This window comes from Haemorhous mexicanus, chromosome 6 (genome assembly GCF_027477595.1).
Source record: "Haemorhous mexicanus isolate bHaeMex1 chromosome 6, bHaeMex1.pri, whole genome shotgun sequence".
Lineage (NCBI taxonomy): Eukaryota > Metazoa > Chordata > Aves > Passeriformes > Fringillidae > Haemorhous > Haemorhous mexicanus.
Window position 1 is genome coordinate 9921384 of NC_082346.1, and position 23735 is coordinate 9945118.

The following is a 23735-nucleotide window of genomic DNA, read 5'->3' on the forward strand; positions in this document are numbered from 1 at the left end:
CCCCAGCCAGCACTACAAACACCTCTCCTGAAGGCACTGGAAGCAAACAGATGTGGCTGCAGAGATAATGAAAAAGTATGTAAATAGTAGCTCCCCAGAAACCACCGAGTTTTACCAAGTGGTTTTGACACTTGCCAAGTACCTTTAAGCTGATAAAGATCTGATTTGTACTTCAGAGGTAACCTGATTAGCAACCAATTTGAGTCTGGAATATGGTAATTGGTACAAACATCACTAAATCACTTTCTTTAACCTATATGGAGCAATGTGAATGAACGATAGTGGAGGTCAAGACAGCCTGGGGAGTCATGGAGGATGTGTACTCCTGTATCTACCCACAATAAAATAGTATGGTTACTAATAAAATGCAATTGCATGTACACACAGAGAATGACATACCTGAGGTCAATCCAGCACTCAGAATTTAAGAAAAACTCAATTAAACCTGCTTTGAAATGAAAATCTGGTCATAGACCACCTTTTTTTTGTCAGGAGTCCTGCCTCTTTCAGTGCCCAGTGTGGAGGCTGTTCAATAAATGAGCACCCATTCCTCATTTGTTTGGCCCCAAGCTGACTGACCTTGTGTTCTTGCAAACCCAGAATCTTCATGTCTCACAAATTTTGATGTATTAATGAACATGTTTTGAAGACTATGGCAGCTTGAAAACAAGGAGCTAAAAGCACAGGGATATTAGTGTCAAAAAGTTGAATTAATGTAAACTGCTCCAGTTCAAGCCTTCCTGGCATGAATTTTTGTAGTGCTTGTCATTATCAGATGTTTATACCCACTGCACAGCCACAGCTGATTTAAGTTTTGGGTGCTCACCATCTCTGTCACACTTCATGGAGTCTGGTTGAGCATTCAGGAAGGAAGGGCTGGACCTTGCTGTTGCTCCACTTGGAGAAGAGGAGGCTCCAGGGAGACCTTAGAGCCCCTTCCAGTGCCTCAAAGGGTTTTGGAAGAGATGGAGAAGCACATTGGACAAGGGGACAAGGTGGCAGGACAAGGAGAAATGGGTTTAAAAGGAAAGAGGGCAGGGTTAGATGGGATATTGGGAAGAAATTCTTCACTGTGAGGATGCTGAGACCCTGGCACAGGTTGCCCAGAGAAGCTGTGGCTGCCCCATCCCTGGAAGCATCCAAGGCCAGGCTGGAAGGGGCTCTGAGCAGCCTGGGATAGTGGAAGGTGTCCCTGCCCCTGAGATGGTGCTGGACTGGGGGGTGCTCAGGAGCACAGAATCATGGAAAGTTTTGGGTTGGAGGTGACCTTAAAGCCCATCTCATTCCACCCCCTGCCATGGGCAGGGACACCTTCCACTATCCTAGGCTGCTCCGAGCCCCATCCAACCTAGTCTTGGAACTTAGGATGAAAATTATGATGTAAGCAAGCAACATTGTTTTGCATTAAGGACTTGTTTGCCCGAAGTGACTGGTGGTAGACACTTGGATGATATTTTTAAGTAATTAGATTTTTAAACGAGACGGTTCAGGGAAATGTTTCTTGTCTGAAGTCTGGAAATCATGACTCATATGCAGGGAACAGAAATTGTGCTGTGTCCCTCTTTTGCATGTTGTATTTCCTGATAGCAGCTTGGCATTAAGATTTTGCACTCTGCTATCCCTTTTTAGATTATTTAGTAGAAGGAGATCTGGGGCGGTTTTTTTTAGGTGGGGTTGTTTTGAACTCCACACTGGCTTTTCCACATTAAAAATCTGTTCTCATCTGTGCTTGGCAAGCAACAGTATAGTGTCATATAAAGCGAGCTAAAGCATTTCAGGGAATTCCTTTCAACTCTCTCGCTGCGGTGCTCACTAGTCATTATTAAAAGTCTCCTCAGCCCTTAGCAGAGTGCCTTTAATTGGCCCCTTGCCTGGTCAGTTCACAGGCTGCGGTGGAAACCAAGTGGTAAAGTGTGAACAACCCACTCTGGCACCATAAACTCGGTGACCACTCTGAAAAACCTGTGGTTATTTATATACAAGGCAGTGTTTTGTCATGCTGATTTTTACTAGCACAGATCAGATACAGACTGCTTGGGAGATGTCACGGGTAAGTCACAAAATGCTCAGCACAGGCTGGTTAAAAAGGCAAGGCTGCAAAGGAGGGACGTGGCTTGGTGTCTCTGTCCTTCCCCTGGTGAGCAAGGGCACGGTGCAGGACCAGGCTGGCACCATTCCCCTTTTGGTTATCCCGCAGGCTGGATCATCCCTGGGTGGAGGGAAATCTGCCTGGCTGGCAGAAGCTATCCTCAGGAAAGGTTTTTGGTTGTTCCTTGCAGATAAATGTTTGGTGGGTGGCAGGAACTTTGGCCATGGCAATGCTTCCAGCAGTCTTAGAAACGTTGCAGCCCATGACATATCAGTGCCTTCTTTTGGAGGGTTAAAATTGATTTTTACCTTTAATGCATTGATTTTACTGCCTCAAAGGGTAATGTGAGGAAAGTTTATCCCTGGAAGTGTTCAAGTCCAGGCTGGATGTGGCTTTGAGCAGCCTGGTCTAGTGGAAGGCGTCCCTGCCCATGGCAGAGGGTTTGGAATGAGGTGGATTTAAAGACCCCTTCCAAGCCAAACCATTCTATGACTCAATAATTCAATGATTCTGTGATTCTATGATATTCTATGATTCTATGAAAGCTGGCTTAGCAATGAAGCAAAAAATGGGTGATGCCAGAGGAGAAAACTTTCTCCAGGGTCCTCCGTGACATCTCAAGCTGCTCCGTCTGTGGTGGCCCTTATATTTTCCTGTGGGTAGGACACATGTGCAGCACCATACTCCAGGTACTATGAACCTGCAAACCTACTGCCCTGAAGTCTCACCTTCCTAACAGCCAAGCCTTAGGATTTATCTCCAGTCTTAAAATTGTAATTGGTAAAATTTCATCCCCAAGGCTGCAAAAAATTTTTTTTAGCCCTGGCGACAACTTTTTGTTATAATTTTGGCAGTCCTGGCAGTGATACATTTGTGTTTGTTTTTTTTAGAACATTGTAAACAAAAAAGTTAATTATGAGAAATTCTTATGTCTGCCTGGCTATTTATTCTGGCTCTATTCATAGCAGTATTAAATATGCTGCAGCTATACTTGTGCAGTTATAAAAACTCCACCTGTGCCACATATTTATAGAGCCTGTACAACTTTAGAGAGAAATTGCCCTTGTTCAGAGCAAGGGCACTGGACATTCCCAGCTCATCCATCACCTTCCCCTTGCCAGGAGCAGAAAAAGGAGCATCACTCAGTAGAAAATGAGGTGGAGAAGTCTGTATGATGGGGTCTGGATTTCTGTTTTGTATGGTCCTTACAGAGCTGGACAAATTCTCTTTGCTGCCAAGGTGTGGAAAATCAAACCTGAGTGCTGTCTCTCCCACTGTGAAACCCTTCCTAGTCACAGGGAAGGGATAAAACTGAAAGCATGGGAATTGGACATGATGTGTATATGCGTGTGCAATTGACACCTTGTCCCCTTGTCCAACGTGCCTCTCCATCTCTTCCAAAGCCCCGTTAGGTACTGGAAGGGGCTCTAAGGTCTCCCTGGATCCTTCTCTTCTGTGTGAGTATTTACAAATAAAAGTTGTGCCAAGGAATCACAGAGTCTTTAGGGTTGGAAAAGACCTCCAAGATCATCAGGTCCAACCTTTGACCAGACATCACCACATCCCCTAAACCATAGCAGAAAGTGCCACATCTACTAATTTTTTGGACACTTTCAAGGACAGTGACTCCACCACTTCCCTTGCGAGTTTTGATCACTCTTCCAGGGAACAAATGTTTCCTAATCTCACCATATGATGTCACACAGCACTTCAGATTTCTGTGCATTTGTATTGAGTATGAACACTAATTTTATAAAGATCCTATCCCAAACCAAACAGGTTTCTTGCATGGGTGCTGTCACACTTCACAGAGAGAGCAACCAGCGCTCAGTGGAGCCAAAACCAGGCAATCAGCTTTGTTTGCAATGTTAACAATGAGCAACAAAAACCTTGCAGCTGGTTTGTGTCCCTGACCATTAATTTTGGATGCTTCCATTGTTAATAACCAGGGAAATAACACCAGTGAGAGCAGCAGCATGTGGCAGATGCAAGAGTGCATATCTGTTACCGAGCTTGGAGCTGGGCTTTCCTGGACAGCTTCCAGCTTTGGCAGGGGGAACTTTAGCTGAGTAAGAAATCCAGGCTGTCAGTCCTGGAGTAGCTGGCAAAGGTGCAAAGGCTCCCCAGGCTTTGGGAAAGTGAAATAGCATTTTTTTCTTCTTTTCCTTGCTGGATGCATTCTGTTGTAAAGAGTTAAAAATCAATATCAGGGTGTCATGCATTGTAAACGTTTATCATTTATTATGCATTTAAGTGTGCACAGCACATACACCACAGTCTTGAACAGCACCTGTATAAAACTACAGACAGATTCTGGTAAATGGTGAAAGCTCATACCATGTAACATTGTTATCAAGGTTGCATCACAATATTTAAAAGTTACAACAACTACCTCTGAACATATCTTGTGCGAGGTGGTTGGTTGTGGATTTAATGAAGTGAAAAGTGGCAAAGAACCATTCCCAGAGAACTTTTGTGGTCTGATTTTGCTGTCTGAAATCTGGAACAAAATCATCAGTTGTCAGAGGTAGTGGTGATAAATACACAATGATTACTCACATATAGAAAACATAGAAAGTACAGAAAATTCCCAGTTTTACATTAAAAAAAAAAATCCTTAGGCATGACATTTCCTTTTCCTTAGTTATTTTTGCTACAAGGGCAGCTGCCTTAAGGTCTGGTCCTGATCTGCTCTGATCTTATGAACTTTGGTGAATAGAGTTGCTCTTCAAGGTCATGTATAAGTAGAGGATACAGGCAGGTCTATACCATTACTAAGGAACCAAGGCTTTTGTGTAGGAATGTAAAGAGGAAAAGAAAAAAAGCTGAATCAAAGATTTGTGTGTAGTCTGAAATATTTAGTTTAGATTGGAAGATGATCTGTAAACGTCCTCTAAGTCATCAAACATTGTGGTTAGTCCTGGTTCCCACTTAACATGTTGATGCCCAAAAGATGAATGATCTTTTAAATAAAAAATTTAAAAAGGGAAAAAAAAATAAGGAAAAAGCAAAGACACATGAATCCTTTTAGTGATTCCTCCATAATTAAATCTATCTTTTCCTTCATCACATTAGAGACATGAGTTGCACTTGCAAAATATATAAGAAAAAATATAGGATTACTTCATCACCATATAGTACTGCAGCCTGACAGCTGCCTGCAAATATTTTCACCATGATTACCCTTACTAAAAGTAAACCACAGGGTAAAGATAGCTCAAACGTGACAAGGCTCAAATAGGATGCAACCGACTCTATCCTGAATACTTTTGGCTACATATGGAAAAAAGAAAGATTTGGGATTATGATTGTTCCCCCAGGCCCTCCTCCAGAACTTGAAGCCCAAGCAGGAAAGTGGGCACCTTCCTGCCAAGCAGAATTTTTTACAAGACTGGCTTTGAGAGTTAGTGAGGTAGAAATTAATCTTCATCAGGGAATGAGACAGAAAAAAAAAAAAAGCAGCATATTTCTCCTTCCAAATACTGCAGCAAAAATAATAAATAGTACAAACCAACCTCAATTCCTTATCATCAATCTAAATTCTTGCTGTAGAGCTTGTGTTTGCTACAAACCATCAAATGTTTTTCCCTTGTAGAAAACTTAGGAGTGTTATAGAGCTCCCCACACTTTGAAAAATGAATATAATCTCAAAATAAGAAAGGGAATTTGGTTGGAGTGAAGCAGAGCTGGTTCATTGTTGTGTGTTCCACAGTGCGTTTGCTGGGGGAGGGACAGACTTTATATTTTAGCCTCATGACAAGCAATTGTGCCAAATAAAAGCTTCCATTAGGGCCACAGTTGATCTGCAGAGAAAACCTCAGTCCCAGCCCTGCTGAGCCTCCCCAAGGAGGAGAGGGGCTGCAGGGCAGTTCAGAGTTCAGCGCTGGTGAATCTAAAACCAGCTCTGCGGGGTGGCTGTGCAGCTCCCGTGCCGGGGTAAAGTGATCCTGCTGCAGGGAAATAGCCCAGGGCATCAGGCATTGTGTGTGACTCTGTGCTGGCACCGGCATCCCACCCTGGCACCTCCTGCTCCCGGCCAGGAGCCGCCCTGGGAGCCACCGGTGGCTTGGGAACACTCAGGGGAGGACAAAGCCACCATAAAACCCTAACAAACAAACAAACAAAGAAACTCACACCTGTACAGCAACAAACGACACACAAACAGTGCAAAACGTTGGGAGAGCAGAACTGGATGTCACCTGGCTTAGGACATGGAGTAGCAGCACACCTGGGATAACTCAACTGAATTAAATAAACCACCAAGCAGAAGACTTCTACTGTTGCACCATGAAATGAAAGACCTTGGGTCAGAGGTTTGTCTTGTTTTCAGATGAAAATAAAAAAAAAAGTAACTATAAATAAATTTTGTGACAATATATACAGATTTAAATAATTAACTTAAATATCTTACACCTACTCTTGCATTAAACTCTCCAGTAAAAGTGCACCATGTTTCTTTTCCCCAAAGGTGTTCTGTTCTGTGTCTTCCTCTGTGCTGAGGTAGGTCTGAAGGGAGATGTCTCAGATTCTAGGAAGAAAATGTGTCACTGTCATTGTGGGAGACACTTTATTGCCTTTCTTTGTTCTTCCATTTTTGCTCAGGGCTATGTACATCCCGGGATAAATCCTGGATTCATAAGCATTGTAGTTGTTTGGCAGGAGAATCTCTTTGAATTTGCACTCATCATTGAAATGGGCCTGAAATGAAAAGGAAAGAATGAGAGGGAAGGAATTTTAAACATCAGGTGTGGAAATATTCTTGCTGCCAGGTGTAAGAAGGTGTGTTGTGGGCAAATGTGCAGGTGAGCCCCCTCCACTTAGTAATCTTTTGAAGTGGCCTCTGAAGCTTCAAACAGGACTCAGGAGCCAGAGGATCAATTAGGGATGCTGTGCCTAGGCCAGGCACATACATCTAAAGGTGGGAAGGACACCCATGGGAGGGACAGGGTCACCTGAACAGAGCTGAGGTGGGTAAGGCCCAAGCCCAGTCCCATGGTCCTGCTCATTGAATTGCTCCTGGTTGTCCCACCAGCAATAAATTGCCTGAGAGGCTCCAGAAAATCCAGAATACGGGCACTTTCCTGTGTTGCTTGAGGAGAAAGAGACGTTTTAAAGCCACTCATCGTGGACAGTATTTTTTGCTTCTTTAGATTTAAAATCAAAGCTAGGGTCTGGGTAACTTAGGTTAATGGATCAGGTAAACAGATCTGGCAGCAGTCAGCCTTTCAGGGATGTGGTTTCATTTGCAAGGACGTACAAAGAGGGACAGATCTTGCAAGTGTCTTATCTGGAAAGGGACAGACGGACTCATCTCTTATTGTTGGGCAAAAACCTCAGGGCTTGTGAGAGAGGCCTCAGCCTGCCAAGCTGAACACTGCACTAGGGATTATTTTACCCAGGACACCAAGGCAGCAGTATCCCTAAGAAAGGATTCATTTTGGTGGCTGATTCTGCCAGGCTTTTACATAAGGCACAATCCTCCACAACAGGACAATGGCCCAGAAAATAATTCTGGATGCCTCATGCCTTCATGTGAAAATGCCCCAGTTAACTCTGATATCGTTTGGCTCTTTCTCAGCCCAAGTCTATTCACTTGGGGAACATGACATGGGAAATTCACGGGTGGGAAAGGAGACTTTAAAACTATGACTTTAAAGCTATGCTGATCACAGTCACCTGTACAGAGCTGAACTCAAAAGCCAGAAGACAGCTCAACATGAGCAGAGGTGCACCCTGTTATTGTCCACCTCAAGGGTATTGTACAAGATGTCTCTGTCTTTTTCAAACATTCCACATAAAAGAAGGTCTGTGTTGTCTCCCTAATGGATCTTCCTTCTCCTAAACAGAAGTTCAGACCCCAAGGATGCTGAACTGCCACGGGAACTGTCTGTCTGTCCAAGAGCATTAACAAAGAGTGATCAATAGGTCACTGACTGATCACATCATAAAGGGTCACTGGTGGGGCCTGGCTGATCACAAGTCCACGTGCCCTCTGAGAGATGGAGTGATTGCCACACCTGCCTAAGGCTGTTTGTACTTAGGTATAACAAATAGATGAACTAAGCCTAGCTTGTGGTCTTGCCGCACAAATGACTGATCTGTCGGTCTATGAGGCAGGCAAGATGTGCAGCCATGGCTGGGTGACTGCAGTTTTTATGTGAGAACCAAGGAAGTGTAGTGCAGAAGAGGGGTTTTCACTCCAAAAGCTCAGTGAGCAGCATAACAGGGCAGCACACCTTCTCCTGGCAAGGCAGGAAGGGCTGCTCTGTGCTGCCTGACCCAGGAGGGGCAAGGATGGAGCTTGGGCAGCTTTTAGCACACGTCTCACCCCGACTGACCACCATCCCCTCCCCAGGCACACACTCAGTGGCTACTTACAGATCCATAGAGTTTGCCTTTGCTGTTCATGGCCACGAAGAGTCCACTTTTGACACCAAATATGCTCACCACACCTCTTTCCACAGGAGAAATTTCCAGCAGACCTACAGGGGAGACACAGAAATCAGGGGGACAAAAGGGTGTGCCCTGGAGCATGTGGTGACAGTGCCACGCTCACCCACAGGCTGCCATCCCCAGTGTGGATCCCCACATCCCAGTACTGCTGTGTGTGTCCACAGAGCCCCAAACCCCACACCTCATACTCCACGTGCTGTCCTATGCCCCATGCTGGGGGGCTCTTCTTTTAGCTAAGTATCTATTTTTGTTTTGCCCCCAGGCATCCTCTTGTGTAGGCAAGGTTAAAATAAGCCAGAGTATACTTAGGGCAAATGAAACATTTGTCATCATGCAGCTTATATCCCCGCTCCCGGATCTTATTGTTTCAGTTGGATATCAGAGTCATGGGGCCACGGGGTTAAGTCCCCAGCAGATGCTTTTCAAGTTTGGGGGCGAGCTAGCTTCACCCCAGCCCCTGCTCGGAGTGGGCGGCCCACGGCACCGCGGATCCTCCAGATGCTGAGGCAACCCCGACACCTGATGCCTGACGGCGGCAAGGGGGCAGGCAACAGGGCACTGAGCCGCGCCGACGAGCCCCTCCCGAGCTCCCTACGAGCTTCTCCGGAGCTCCCGATGGGCTCTGTGCCGCCCCGCTGCCCCGGGCTCCCGATGGGCTCTGTGCCGCCCCGCTGCCCCGGGCTCCCGCCACCCGCGGGGCAGCCGAGGGGCGCAGCCCCGCGGTGCTGCCTGCGGCCGGACTTCTGAGGGAAGCGCGGGGTCTGCCATGCACCCACCCTCCTTTCGGGACATGCCACTCTCCAGGGGCAGGTCAGTCGCTCCGCTCCCGCAGAACTGCCCTCCGGCCGTCCCGCGGGCGCGAAGCGTCTCGCTCGCACCGCCGCGGGGGATTTCGGCGGCTTACTGTATCGATTCTCGCTGTGAATCCCATCGATGCGGCCGTCGGGCAGCACCTGGATGTGGAAGCCGATGCCCACGTTGCAGTAGAGGCGCCGCAGCCGTTTGATGCCCAGGAGGTAGTCGCCGTCGCGGGCGGCATCGCGGCGCTCCGCCGGGAGGCGAGCGACGGAGCGGGCGAAAAGAGCCGCGTCCCAGCGGCGCTGGCGGAGCCCGGCGGGGAGGCGACCCGGGGGCGACCGGCCACGCACCGCCCCTGGCCACAGCAGCCCGAGGAGCAGCGCCGGGAGCAGCGCCGCGGGGAGAGGCATCCCGGTTTAGGGGCGGGTAGCCGCGGGCCGGCCGCAGGTCGCTCCGAAAATACGCTCTGCCCCCAGCTCCCACTTTATGCTGAGGTCAAAGAAGGGGAGGAAAAAAAAGAAAATCGACCAAAAGCCAAACAGAAAAAAAAAATTAAAAGGAGAAAAAAAGAAGACCAGAAAGCAAAGCGGAGAGGGAAGGGAGGGAGCTTAGTGCTCAATCCCCTGAGGATCTGCGGTTTCCCTGGGCTGGCTGCATGGAGAGGAAATCCCGGGAGCAAGAGCTTCTGAACTTGATCTCAACTCCAGGAGTCTTGTCTGAAGTGCTGATCTTCTTCTATAGCCGCTCAGCCATAGCGCTTTAGCCGTAGCCACGATATTTATATATCCATGTGCGTTGGTACCTATTACATCACCACCTACTGCTGTCTGCTGCAGCCCTCCGGCTTAGCTGAAAGTCAAATTATCACCCCTAGATGCTTAACAGCTCTGAAGCGTCTTGAAGGGAAAGGGTGAGCAGCACTGGTGCTAAACAAGAGAGACAGCACAAACTTTTAGAAAGAAAAGGTCATATTTTACATTAATCACAGCAACCTTTCTCTCTCTCTCTCTCTTTCTCTTTCTTTCTTTCTTTCTTTCTTTCTTTCTTTCTTTCTTTCTTTCTTTCTTTCTTTCTTTCTTTCTTTCTTTCTTTCTTTCTTTCTTTCTTTCTTTCTTTCTTTCTTTCCTTTCTTTCTTTCTTTCTCTCTTTCTTTCTCTCTCTCTCTTTCTCTCTCTCTCTTTCTCTCTCTCTCTTTCCTTCTCTCTTTTTCTCTTTCCCTCTCTTTCTTTCCCCTCTATATCTCCTTTCTTTATATTTTTCCCTTTCTCAAATGCCTACAAATGCTAATGCAAGATACAAAAATCAAAGAATGCCCAGCACACTCTGCCCCAACACAATGTATGACTATGTAAATCTGTGGAATTTCAGCTTTTTGCTTTATCCAAACGACATGGTTTACAGTTTGCTGGATGCAGAAACAAAATTCCCTTCATTAAAAGCCAAAAGAGTTTTTGAATGAGAGGTTTAAGAAATGAAATATCAAAGAACTTGCAGAAAAACCAAAAACAACTGCAACAAAACAAAACAAAACGACCCAACCAAAAAAAAAAAAAAAAAACAACAAAAAAACAAAACAAAGGAAAGGATTTAGGTTTCAATAAGGAGGAAAACATTTAACAAAGCAACAAGTGTTCATAAGCAGCGACAAAGTTTTTGGTTCTAAATGTCCCTTTAAGAAATGTGGAGTACCAGACATGTGGAGCTCCCTCTTGGTTACAGTACTGTCAGGGGCTGTGCTGAGACAAGTTTATTCCAGAGCCTAGAGGCTGCCCACTTGTGCAAGTACTGCTGCACTTTTTAACGGAATGGTTATTTTTTAATCTTTACTTCCATACTTTACTTCTGCTGCTGCTGTGTTTTAGTGATGCATTTGTTCTTAGGTAATTGCTTCATGTGGTTTAGGTTCCTGGAAATGAAGTTTCCTCAGTATTTAAAAGGAGAAGCTTTGAGCCCATCAGTTTAGAACTACTTTGCTTCGAGCAAATCCCATATGTTTTGTCACCTCCCATAGCTTAAGCCTCGGCCCTCCACAGGTTTTCAGCACAAACAGGTGAGGAGACATGAGGACAATTTTGGAAGGTCCTGAATTAATAAGAAAGCGTGTTTCGGGGGGAGGGGGGAGAAGTGGTTTGTGACTCAAGTCCTTTACAGCCTGAAGCCAGTTTAGTCTTTCACGCCAGTAAAGCTCTCCCGCTGTTCCAGCAGAGGATGCGAGAGAAAAGAGAATTGCCCCGAGGCAGATGACAGCTCACCTAGGTGCGAAAATCTCTGACCTTCGCTAAACCTGAGCAAACTTAGATGATGTGCTTTTGTTTCTTCTTGTGAGGTGCACATGCCGCTGCTTTGGGGCGATTGCAATCTCCTCGGTGTAGTTTCTGACCCAGCCTCAAGCAAGTTCACTCCTCCGTGTGCGCTCAAAGACAGCACAATGTAGATTTTTCACTGTGGAGGTGAAAATGCCTCATCCCTAGAAATGTTCCAGGTTGGACAGGGCTTTGAGCAGCCTGGTCTAGTGGGAAGTGTAGCAGGGGTTGGAATGAGATGATCTTGAAGGTCTGTTTCAACCCTAAGAGTTCTGTGATTCCACGAAATCCACAGTTATATGAAATGCACAGGTATTTTATTTCCATCAGGTCCATCCAGACCTGCCTTGCACATGAGCAGCTGTGGATGCAAAGTCTGTGGCAGTACTGGGAATAACCTTTCACTCACCACCATTCCCAGTCCCTCCACTTGCGAGGTACAGTTTCTCTCTGCTCACTTCCAGCACATCTCACTGTCTTGTACAGAGCTATTTTCTGCTTGGCTTTGAGTGAGCAGTCAGGACATATCCACCCCTTGTTCAGAGAAAGAGGGCATCTTTTTAATCTTTTTTCAAGCAGAGGCCAGCTGCTGCCAGGCCTGGAAGCTGCCCTGCTCTGCAGGCTGTGCTGGACACATCTTCCCCAGGCTCCTCAGGATGCTGTGATCCCCCCTCACTTCAAACTCTCAATTATTTGCTCTTCACAAACAGCAGCGGGTGGATTTGGGATTAAGTTTGTTTACCTTCTGAGGGATGAGAAATAGGAGTGGCACTTCTACTGACACACCTCCCCAGCAGCTTCCCTCCTGCAGCACAAATGTGGCCAAGGGCCCGTGGCTGATGGCCCAGGGCTGGCTCTGCTTGGCCTTCCTGCCACGGGCAGCAGCTCTGCCTGGCCCAAAGCAGTGTGAGCTCTAAGCATCCTTCAAACTTGAGTTAGGGATGTGCCCTGGAGGCTGGACAGGGGATGATTCATCCCTCTGGGAAGTATGGAAATGGGCCCTAGAAAACCCTGTGAGGTTCCTGGTCCTTATGTTTGCAATGTCAGGTCCTAAATGGTTACACAGGGAATGCAGAGCATCAGGTGACATTGCCACAAAGACTAATAAGGGATGCTTCTGCAGCTCCATTGTTAAACTTGCCACAGAATTAGACATCAGGCTTTCCATAAAGGCTCCCAGTGAACTTTTCTGAGAGGAAAAGCTATGAGTTTCCAGCTAAGAATGAAACTATGAGGTGTGGGTTTGCTTTCAAATTGTCTATATCCACGTGTGTGTGTGCTTGTGTGCAGGCTGCCTGTGAAACCCTGGTGCTGCTGCTCCAAAACCTTCTGGTTTTTCTTGCTTGCACCTGGGAAAAACCCCACAGGGATGGAGGCAAATCAGAACCACTCCACTCCCAGTTTGCACCAGGTGTAAATGGCAGGTGGAAGATGCTCACCTACAGCTCTCAGTGCTGTAACACAGACATTGTCAGCCAGAAGTTATTGGCACAAGAAACCATTAAAGCAGGATATTCCCCATGGAAGACAAAAATCAGTGTCAGGTGGCCCAGGCCAGAGAGGGACTGACCCTCCAATGTGCCATCAGCTTTCAGGCATTGAAGGGGAGTTGGATGTCTCCAGATCATCCCATAATTAATTCTGAATCTTCCATATCCTGCCTTGTCCTGCTGCTATGTGTCCCCACTCCTGGTGGACACTTTCTCAGCAACAATTTATGTATTAAACCAGGTAAAATGTCTCCATCTCTGTATTGGCTCTCTTCCCTAAAAAGCATGTGTGGATGTCACAGTTCAGACAACTCTTTTTTCCAAGTTCCTCTAGGTTTAAAGTATAAGAAAGAGGGAAGGATGCACAGAATTCAGATCCATACCCAGGTTCAAGCCCCCATATCATGGGTTCTGAAGGAAAAAGGGAAAAGAAAGAGGAATCATAACAGTATTATGTTGTAACTACACTGGCTTAGCAGCCATCCAAATCGGGCTCTGTGTCTGCCTTTCTGAAGAGATCCAGGTCCACAATTTAAAAATCAATTTACATATTTATTAGCTCCAGTAAATATAAATGACCCTGAAAGTTATTGCTCATGAGTTTTTCTCCTGAAGGCAAATATTTCACTGAGATCCTTTGGTCTGGAAGGATGGGGGGCTATAATGGAAGAGGGAAAAATCCCTTTCACCCCGTTTTCATGCTATGAAGACATGGCAAAAAGGCACCCCAGCCCCCCCTTTGCCTACACCCCTTTTAATGACAATGCTTTTGGAGTACAAGCACCCAGTGCTCTGCAGAGGGCTGAGCCTGGGAAAGATCTCTGCGCTTCACATCTGGCTGCCTCCACATGTGTATGTGAGCAGGGCAGTGGTCCTGGGAGAGGAGGCTGCCTGCAATGCCAGGGGTCACTGGGAGAGCTGGGGTGTGCCACCTGTGCCTCCTGCACAGCACACACACACACACACACACACACACACACACACACACAGAGCACACACACACACACACACACACACACACACACAGAGCACACACACACACACACACACACACACACACACACACAGAGCACACACACACACACACACACACACACACACAGACCAGCACACAGCGCGCACACACACACACACACACACACAGAGCCCAGCCAGTTCTGCCTGTGCCTCCTGCACAGCACACACACAGCACACACAGCCCAGCACACACACACACAGCACACACAGCCAGAGCCCAGCACACAGCACACACACTCACACACACAGCACACACAGCACACAGGCACACACAGCACACACACAGAGCACACACACAGCACACACACACAGCACACACACACAGCACACACAGACACAGCACACACACAGCACACACAGCACACACACACACAGCACACACTGCACACACACAGCACACACACACAGCACACACACAGCACACACACACACAGCACACACAGCACACACAGCACACACACACAGCACACAGCACACACACACACAGCACACACACAGCACACACACACACAGCACACACACACACACAGCACACACACACACACACAGCACACACACAGCACACACAGCACACACACACAGCACACACACACAGCACACACAGCACACACAGCACACACAGCACACACACAGCACACACACAGCACACACACACAGCACACACACACAGCACACACACAGAGCACACACACACAGCACACACACACAGCACACACAGCACACACAGCACACACACACAGCACACACACACAGCACACAGCACACACAGCACACAGGCACACACAGCCAGAGTCCAGCCAGCACCAGGGCACTGTGCCTTCCTCCCCTCTCTGTTTGCAGCTGATCTGTTTGATCTCTGTTTGCTGGTGGGAGCACCTCGCCGTGAGGAACCAGGAGTCCCTGCTGCCTTCTGCCTGCCTGGCAGCTGGGCACAGCCAGGGGCTTTCTGAGCAGCATGGAACAGGGGAGCACAGAACATCACCTGTGGTGGGAACAGACCATTAGTATGACTAAAAAAAAGAAGAAAGGGGGGGTTTTTGGTTTTTTGGTTTGTCTGAAAATGTGTATGCAGTCACTGTCTCGCTGTGTGCACGGACCCCAGGTAAGTCCCTGCTTCATGCCTTGTCATCAACAACTTCAGGGAAAACACTTATTTCAGCTACAGCACGCACAGCTACTGTGTCAGAAGTACTTGCTGGGCTTGTCCTTTGCCACCTTGGGAAGGAGAGAGGTCGGAGTTTATGTTTTATGTTTTAGCCTCATTGTCCCTGGCCATGCGACTCTGTTCCCACTGGAGAGGGGCAGTGGGGCATAGTAGTGGGCAGCCACAGCACCAGGCAGGCAATAAAGGCAGCAAAATCCTCCCTCTGGTGTGTTTGGATGGATTCAGGGAGGGGACTGAGCATGGTTTGGTTTGAGATGGGTGTGGATGCTTCCAGCAGCTACTCCCTCTGCTGCTGGGGAGCTCCTGCAGTGCCACATCCCTGTGCCAAGCAAAGAGGACACGACTGTGCCCGTCTGTGTGGGCTCCTGTAGGGCTTCAACAGCTAAGAGGCTGCAATTCACACTTCCAGCTTATGTCCTCACTGCTCACCTACACCCACTGCTGCAGGAGATCAAGGCCCAGACCTCTGACTTTCTGGGTGCTCCGCTTGGCACTGTGGCAGCCCTTCCTCAGCTGCTGTGTTTGGTTTGTTTGTTCTGTGTGCATTGATGTTCCTTCAACATCACTGCAGAGGTGTGGGGGGCCCTTCTGGGAGACCCAAGGCCACTGACAAGTTACCTGATGTGGTCCTGGCAAGCCATTCCCTTGTCCTCCTGGCATGTGAACAGCTCTGGGGTGAAGCAACATGTCTAGACAATCTATTACACCTTCTGCTTTCCCAGAAGATGTAATCCCAATCTATTTCATCTCTGTTTCCCAGGCTGCAGCTTTGCTCCATGCTTTTCTGTGTGTTGTCCAGAGCAATAAATCCCAGCCCTGCTATCACTACTGCTCTGTATTCCCAGCAGTTTTCTCCACCCAGTGGCTTTTGCTCCATTATCAGCTGTTCTGGCTGCATGTGCTGCTTGTTGTCCACTGTCCTCTCTTTTTCCCTGTAGCTGTTCTGCTCCCTTATTCATTCTCAGGACAAGCACCCTCCATGGAAGCTACATTCCCAGACACCAGCCAGACCCTAACTGAGTGCTGGGATGAGTGGAGATGGTGGAGACCTGAGGAGCCCCCAGGAGCACCACTGGAGTTTGGTCCCTGAAGAGCAGCGCTCAGTGGGATGCCATCAGTCCAGGCAGATCCTTCTGGGGGCAAACGTGTTCTGGAGTTTTGTCACAGTCCCACGCCCCTCATCCTCGTGTAGTTTGAACCAAAGTTTGGGAGGGAAGTCTGCTAGGAACACAGATGGAGAAATATCAAGCTCAGGAGGCTCCAGTTACTAATGTTGGTCTTTGGAAATGTTTATTCCCAGCCAGGCTCACTCTTAGGCTGGAGCTCACACACTGATACTTTCATACTCACTGCTGAAATTTCTGCATCTGCTATTTTGTCCTTCCTTGTCCTGTATGCTTTTCACCTATTGAAATTATAAACACTTTGAAACTAAAAATATACATTTTTTTCCTTTTGTCAGATTATGACACACATACTTCTGCTGATACATTACTTGGTACTCTGCCAAGCAAAGCTGGAAAAATGAAACATAATAGAAAATGAGTTTTGAGGATCAGAGTAAGTGTTTGTTAAGCTTATTTTTATTATTATTTTTGTGGGAAATAGTAGCTTAAGTTGACTTTTTGTGTGAGAATGTTTTAGCTGACTTTGAATGTAGCAGAATTGGTTTGCACCAATCTGTTCAACATGTGGCCTCTCTTGCATGAATCATTTTTTACCCATGGCTAAAGTGAAGAAAACTGGCTGCTGTAAGCAAATGACGTGTATTGCTGAATTTTCAAAGTCCCCAGCAAAGCAGCACTTAGAACTTGTCAGAACATATATGGACACAGATGTACAACCCACAGCCTCTCTGAGCATGCAGGAGCCCAGCTTTTCCAGTTGACCTTTAGTGTCACAACTGTGAAACAAATCTTCTGCTTTCCTGATGCCACCCGTGGTATTAGCAGAGGCAACAGCTTTATCTTTCACTCTGGCACACAAAAAGCCCTAAAAACAGGTATAAAACCAGGGCAGCACATTACTCCTGATGGAGCCAGCCAGAAACATCTGTAGGGTTTTGATGGGTGAGTTTTTGAAAAGCAAACTGCAAGCCATGCACTATGCACAGGTTACAGCTCTAGAGCTTGAAGATCAGCCAGCATGGAGGTTACTCACCAAATTCTGCCTTGTTTGAGGGTAGTGACAGCAGAAACGTGTCAGAAGTAGAAATCCTGACCCTCTGCTGTGATGTGCTGGATGAGCTGAGGTAAGATGCCTTTCATAGCCTTTCATAACTAGACAAAAGAATTAATAAATACCTTTAACACTGTGTTTGGATGCTCTAGCTTTTTGCTGCTGTTGAGACTATCTATTTCTATGGCCAAATAACATTGAACAAAGTAAAATAGAATGTAATGTTCTCTTTGTCTCCAGCATAGTGTTCAAGGATACACATCTTTTCAGTTTGCAGCATCTCTAGGTGACTGAAAATCTTTGCCTATTTCCATTAATATCAAGGGAAAGTCTTTTTCTTCCTTCAGTGGGAGCACAATTGTATTTCCTTCCCCTTTATTTGGAAAGCAAAGCTGAGGAGGTCTAGAGCTGAGCTCTGTAGTTGAGGAGCATATTGCAGCAGTGTGTAAAACAAGTTACCTGTCAGCAGACACGTCAGTCATCTGTCAGTAGACCTGTCCAGGGGATTTGCTACAGGTTTTTTACTCACTCTCTTTGTGCTGTTTAGTAACAGGCCAGGCAGATCACAATGGCAGCCAGTTCTCACTCCAAGTTCAGATCACAGGAGTTACAAGTAAATAAGATTTGGATGAATGATCCTTGCCCAGAAAAAGCCCCTTGACACCAAGAAACCAGCAGAGATGGCATGGTTTGATTTTTCATTTAATCATTTAATTCCCCTTGCTATTCAAGGCCCAAGAGCAGATTTGTTCCAGTCAACCACTTTAATACTAACTATTTTTACTCCCATCTTTCTCACTTCACTAATAAAGCTTTGAGAGCTACAGAAGCATCAGCATTACAGGAATTAATCCATGCACCTCAAGAAAAGACAAAAGAAAACAGCAAAGGCTGTTCATCTCCTTTTGGATGATTCCTCATGCTCCTCTGAGAGCCCATTTCCCACAGGGTTTGCTTTTGTTCCTGTAGGTGAAAGAGGGACAGGACCAGGCTCTGAGTCAATTTGCTCCATGAAGCCTCCTCAGCTCTCAGCAATGAATAGAGAAGATTATGAATTTTCTGACATTTCAGAATATGTTTATCTTTGGACCAGGAGAATGTACACTTTCCATTCTGCTAATGAGCTCTGAGGGAAGAGATCCCCAGGGAATCAGTTCAGACACTTACCTGACTTGGGACTGCTTATTAATAAGCAGAATGAGATAAGTGCAAATTAGAAATGACCAATTTGAAGATTGTCTTGAGGAAAAAACCCAGTCTTTAATGAGGCAGTCAACAACAGAATGAAGACTTTGGTATTTTTAATAATTTCCAGGACCAACCTGTGATTCCCTCCATTGACTGGAACTCAGCCAAGTGTCCCTCCTGAATGTGTGTGTCCTACAAATGCTGAGTGCAACAGCGTGACCATCTAGAACCTCTTGGCTGCCACATCCCAGCAGAGCACGTCCCAGCAGCTTTTCCCTGACATTCTCCCTTTGCTGCCATACACCTGAAATAACAGGTAAATTACTGCATGAGAGGTGCCACTGAGCTCATTTCCGTGTAACTTCCTGGGATAATGGAATAAACCAAAAGAAGCTGTGGCTGCACAAAGTCTGATTCCACCAGAGACACTGTTTTTCCTTCAGAGCACACCCACTGAGGATGAGTATTTTGACACAAAGCTCCACGTGCGTTATTCTCAATGCTGGCGGGGATTGAGGGTGCACACGGGAGCTCTTGGAATCAGGACAGCAGGATGGGAAGAACACACAACCAAGGGAAAACTCCCTGCCCAGGGAATTCAGACAGTGCTGTGCAGTCACTGCTGTGCTATTTGCCACGTGCTATATCCAGTCACAAAATATTTCACTCAGTGACATGGCCAGAAAAAGCCCTGTGAACCCCAAAGTCTTGGAGTCTTATAATAACCCCTGGAGCACACCCTCCTCCACAAAAGGAGCCCAGCAGTGCTCCCAGTGACCTGCCAGGGACACACTGCATGCAGTTTGTTCTGTATTTAAAGAGTCAGGCAACAGCCACAGGGGCTGGTTTCAGTGCCCTCATGGCCATCTAGCACTGCTCTGCAACAGGGAAACAAATACTTCTGGCTCCCCTTATGAGATTCATAATGCTGGAATGAGGTGTTACAAAACTAGCTGGAGTTTTCAAAGTATCCATTTGTTTCAGTGGTTGAAAACTAAATTCAGATACCAGTATTGGGTAAAAAAGGGTTCTGTCCTCAAAAAAATATATATACTTTCAAAATTTGTCTGTCTTCTTTCCTTCTCCCCCTTCTTTCTACTTTTTGCAATTTGCAAGTTTACATTCCTGAGAGCTGCTGGACCAGCACAGTAGGAGGCTACTTGTCACTTGAAGTTCAAATGCAGGATTTCAGAAAAAGGAAAAACATTGGAGTCTTTATGACCATTTCTTGGATTGGAAGACAAAGTATCATCATAATGGTACAACAGTTCTTACTGTAAAATGCCATTTCTGTTGCCTACAATGCCATACATATTATCACTATCATCTTCATTATTATTTTTCTGGGGGAAAAAAAATCATTCTAAGGCTTCAGTCACAATCAAACCACAAACAGGATGGAAAAAATCAGCTGCTGGCTGATTTGTAGAAGGAGAGCAGCTGAGAAAGGTCAAGACATCATGCCAGGACCTCTGGGAACTGGAGCTCTGTGTCAAACCAGAGCCAGCCAAGAGAGATCAGAGCAATCCCCAAGACCCTGTCAGCTGAAGGAGCCCAGGGAAGGTGGGTGTTTGTTGGTGTGGGCTCTACCTGAGGCTAAGAGGGTGGATGGAAATACTGGCTCAGAACTCTTTTTTGGGCAGTGAGGAACTGTGGGCCCAGTAAAAATCCCACTGCCTGAGGACTGGAAGGTGTTGGAGTGAGCAGAGCCAGGGAGGTCTCAGAGATCCCCTGTTTGTTTGCCTGGAAATCCTCACTGAACTGCTGCCAAAACAATTTAATAAAATGTTAGTTTTGGTGACAGTGACAGTTTTCACTGTGAGTACTGGAGAAGCAAGAAGTGTCATTCTTAACAGCAGCATGGGGATGTGTTACAGCTACAGTCAGTTTGCATCTTTTCCTTTCCCCCTGAAACTTCCCTGCTCTTTCTCACACTGGCTGGGGCCACTGTTGGAAAATTAGGAAGATGAAGGAGATAGGGGAGAAGAGCTGTGCTGGCAAGTGTTGTAACACAATATGTTTTGACAGAGCTTAGAAAGTTTCTCTCCACCCCTCTCTATCATCATAGTAGTTTACCTAAATTGCAGCAGGCAAATTGAGGAGTGTATATCCAAAAAACTACCCCCAAACTCCCTCCTGTAGCAGCTTTGTAGGTGCAATCATAATTCAGAACCATGGGAACAAACCTCACACACACTGTTGTAGATTATTGTTTAACAGCAGCAAAATCCCACTATTTTTTACCAAGCCTGAGGAATGGTTTGCAACCCATTCTCAATTTTCCTGTTGCTTTCAACTCAACATGGACACAGGCTGCAGGATCAGTTCCTGAATACAAGGGATGATGATTTGATCATGTTGGCAAAGTGGCTTCAGGAACTCTTCTCTTCCCTTTTGGGAATGCCCTGCTGTGGAGCTACTCCTGCATCACCAGCACTGTACTTTGCCATTTAGGACAATTTGCATATTACTTGAAGTATTACTACAATTTGAACAATAACAATAAGTTACATATTTCTAAAACTTCTGTGACAATCAGGGATAAGGGAATGACATTTCCATCACCTGCAGAGGAAAAAATACAGAACACCTTTGCTCATGGACTAACCCTACACTGCTGAAGGAGCTGCAACACGTCAGCAAAAAGTCACAAAGAAATCTGCCAGACACATTTAAAGAGCAATTTGGAATCACCAAATCCCAGCCAAATATATCTCACTGTTGTTACAGCATAAATGTAATTACTGCTATTATTAGTAGCAGCAATAGTTACTATTAAGGTTATTATTAGCCATAATTTTACTGTGGTACCACTTAGGAATTCCCTCTGGAGAGCAGGGTGCCATTGCAGCACGTTCTGTGTCACTGTTACCATGACAGTTTTGCTCTGTTTGCTGGTGTGTTTTGGCTAGAGAGCCAGCTGCTGGCTCGCTGTGCTCCAAGTTGCTGAGCAATAAATCCCAAACCAAATTCAAGACCAGATTTCTGCTCCAAGTCTCAATCCTGTGACTTGCCACAGAGGCTGCTCCGAAACTCCGAGTCCGCCAAGGCTCTCTGCAAAAACTCCACTCCACCAATATTAGTGGCTGCCAAGTCAAGCTTTTGAGAATATATGTTGCAGGGAAGCACAGGAGGTGTTGCTGGTGAGATTGACCCTAGCGAGGGTTATTTGTGGGAAATGAGGAAGATGAGAATTATTTCTTTGCAATACAAGCAAATAGAGGCATATTAGATCAAGAAGAAGATATTTAGTTAAGCAGGATGAGACAAACTTTGTGAAATGTTACATGAGTACAGGTGAGATTTCCCTGACAGATTGCTTCAAGAGATCCATGAACTGTTGTCCTGGCTCTCACCTTGATATTGACTGTACTAACTTTGTTAATCCTTCCAAGATAACTCAGTCATTTGACTTTTCTGTCTTCTAGCAACACATGAAAATGGTCACTGCACACGGAGAATGAATTTCATTGTGGGTTCACTCACAAGGGGTTGTGTTCCCCCTTAAAACTTCCATAGGCTTCTGGGCAGAGGTTTGTGTCATATACTGAGCCAAAGTGCAGCAGGGGTGTGTGGGGTGCCCTCAGTTGCTCACAGACCACAGAGGGAAGTTCAGCTGTCCTGAGACCCTGGTGTGACACAATTCTCCTGTCCCCAGGGCTGCAATCCATTAGCATCCACGGATAAAGCCGTGGTGGTGTGTGAACTAATGGTCCCAAACCATTATCTACAGGGTTGAAATCATTATCACAAAAGCACCAGAGGTTGTGATTTGCATTTCCCCAAGTATGGGTCCAGTAACTTCTCCATCTGTCATCACCAGTAATCTCTCTGTGTAATCTTCCTGGTACCTCCGTGCCACCAACATCCCCACTATAGGTGTTGTGTTTTCTAATGGTCCACTTAGCCCATTCAGAGGTCTTCCAGCATTGTTTGATTATGTCTTTTAGGGCTAAGATCTGATCAGTGTTTGTACACCCTCTTCTGAAGCTGAACTGACTTTTCCTTAAGCCTGCCATTCAGCTGCACCCGCTTTCTTGTTCACAGGCACTCAAGCAGAGGGATTCACAAACACAGCAAACAGGCTAATGCCTCTTGAGCTTTATTCCTTCCTGCCACCTCTTTTTCTTTCTCCTTGGCTTGTTGTGAGCACGGCTGAATGCCAGGGACAAGTCCTTCCACAGCTTCAGAGAGCCCCAGGGATACCTGGCAGTGTCCCATGGGTGACACCTTTGCTGCAGCACAGCCAGGAGGGTGCCGGGCCATGTGTCACACCAAGGGCTGCATCCAGGGAGCCACAAGGTTCTGCAAAGCCACTCTATGGCTTTTGGTCTCAGTTCATCACACCCGTGTTTGTTGGCTTTTCCTTTTCAAAATTCCTCAGCATATTTTGGCAATGCTCTTTCCAATAGGTTTCCACTCTCATTTCTCACTTCTCACCTAAATTCCTGCCTTTTTCTGTCTCCCTTGTCCATAAAATCAGCTCTGGAGGGGTGAACCATCCTGACAGGTTTGTGATCATTTGTGTGGATTTGTGACCCAATGTGTGTGTCCCTCACCTGCCAAAACACAGAGATCTCTCTCTCAAAGGACCTATTTAGAAATACAGATGAATTAAAAGTACAACTGGAATTTAGGTTTAGATCGTGATTTAACACATACTCTGCCTTTATTCAGGCTAATCAAAAAATTGATCTGTCTCTTCACACTAAACTCTTTATGTTGATGGACTTCTGTCCTTGACTATATGTTATCTGATTAAATATTCATACAGATGTGCCATGATACAGGCAGTCAAAACGGTACATTTATTTAAAAGAAGATGAGCATTCAGAATTACCTGTTGTGATCAGGTGAAAACAGCAAACAAAACTACTACTACAAAAAAAAACAACCAAACAAACAAACAAAAAACAAAAAATACTGAGGAAAACAATTCTCTAACATTTCTGTGTTGTTCAAACACTGCAGACATGGTGTGAGGCATCACAAAATCCTGCAGTATAAGGCACTGCTCTGAGCAGCTAACAAGCTTGCTTGGTGCTGATGTAAAA

The 23735-nt window shown here is 46.2% G+C and overlaps 1 protein-coding gene across 1 annotated transcript; it reads right to left on the minus strand.

Annotated features, from left to right (window-relative positions):
* Window positions 1-6610: 6610 nt before the first annotated feature.
* FGF4 (fibroblast growth factor 4) lies at window positions 6611-9750 on the minus strand. Its single transcript, XM_059848160.1, has 3 exons — window positions 9447-9750; window positions 8468-8571; window positions 6611-6787 (listed from the first exon to the last, which is right to left on the minus strand). Exons 1-3 carry the CDS (start codon window positions 9748-9750, stop codon window positions 6611-6613), a joined length of 585 nt encoding a protein of 194 aa, XP_059704143.1.
* Between the last annotated feature and the right edge of the window lie 13985 nt (window positions 9751-23735).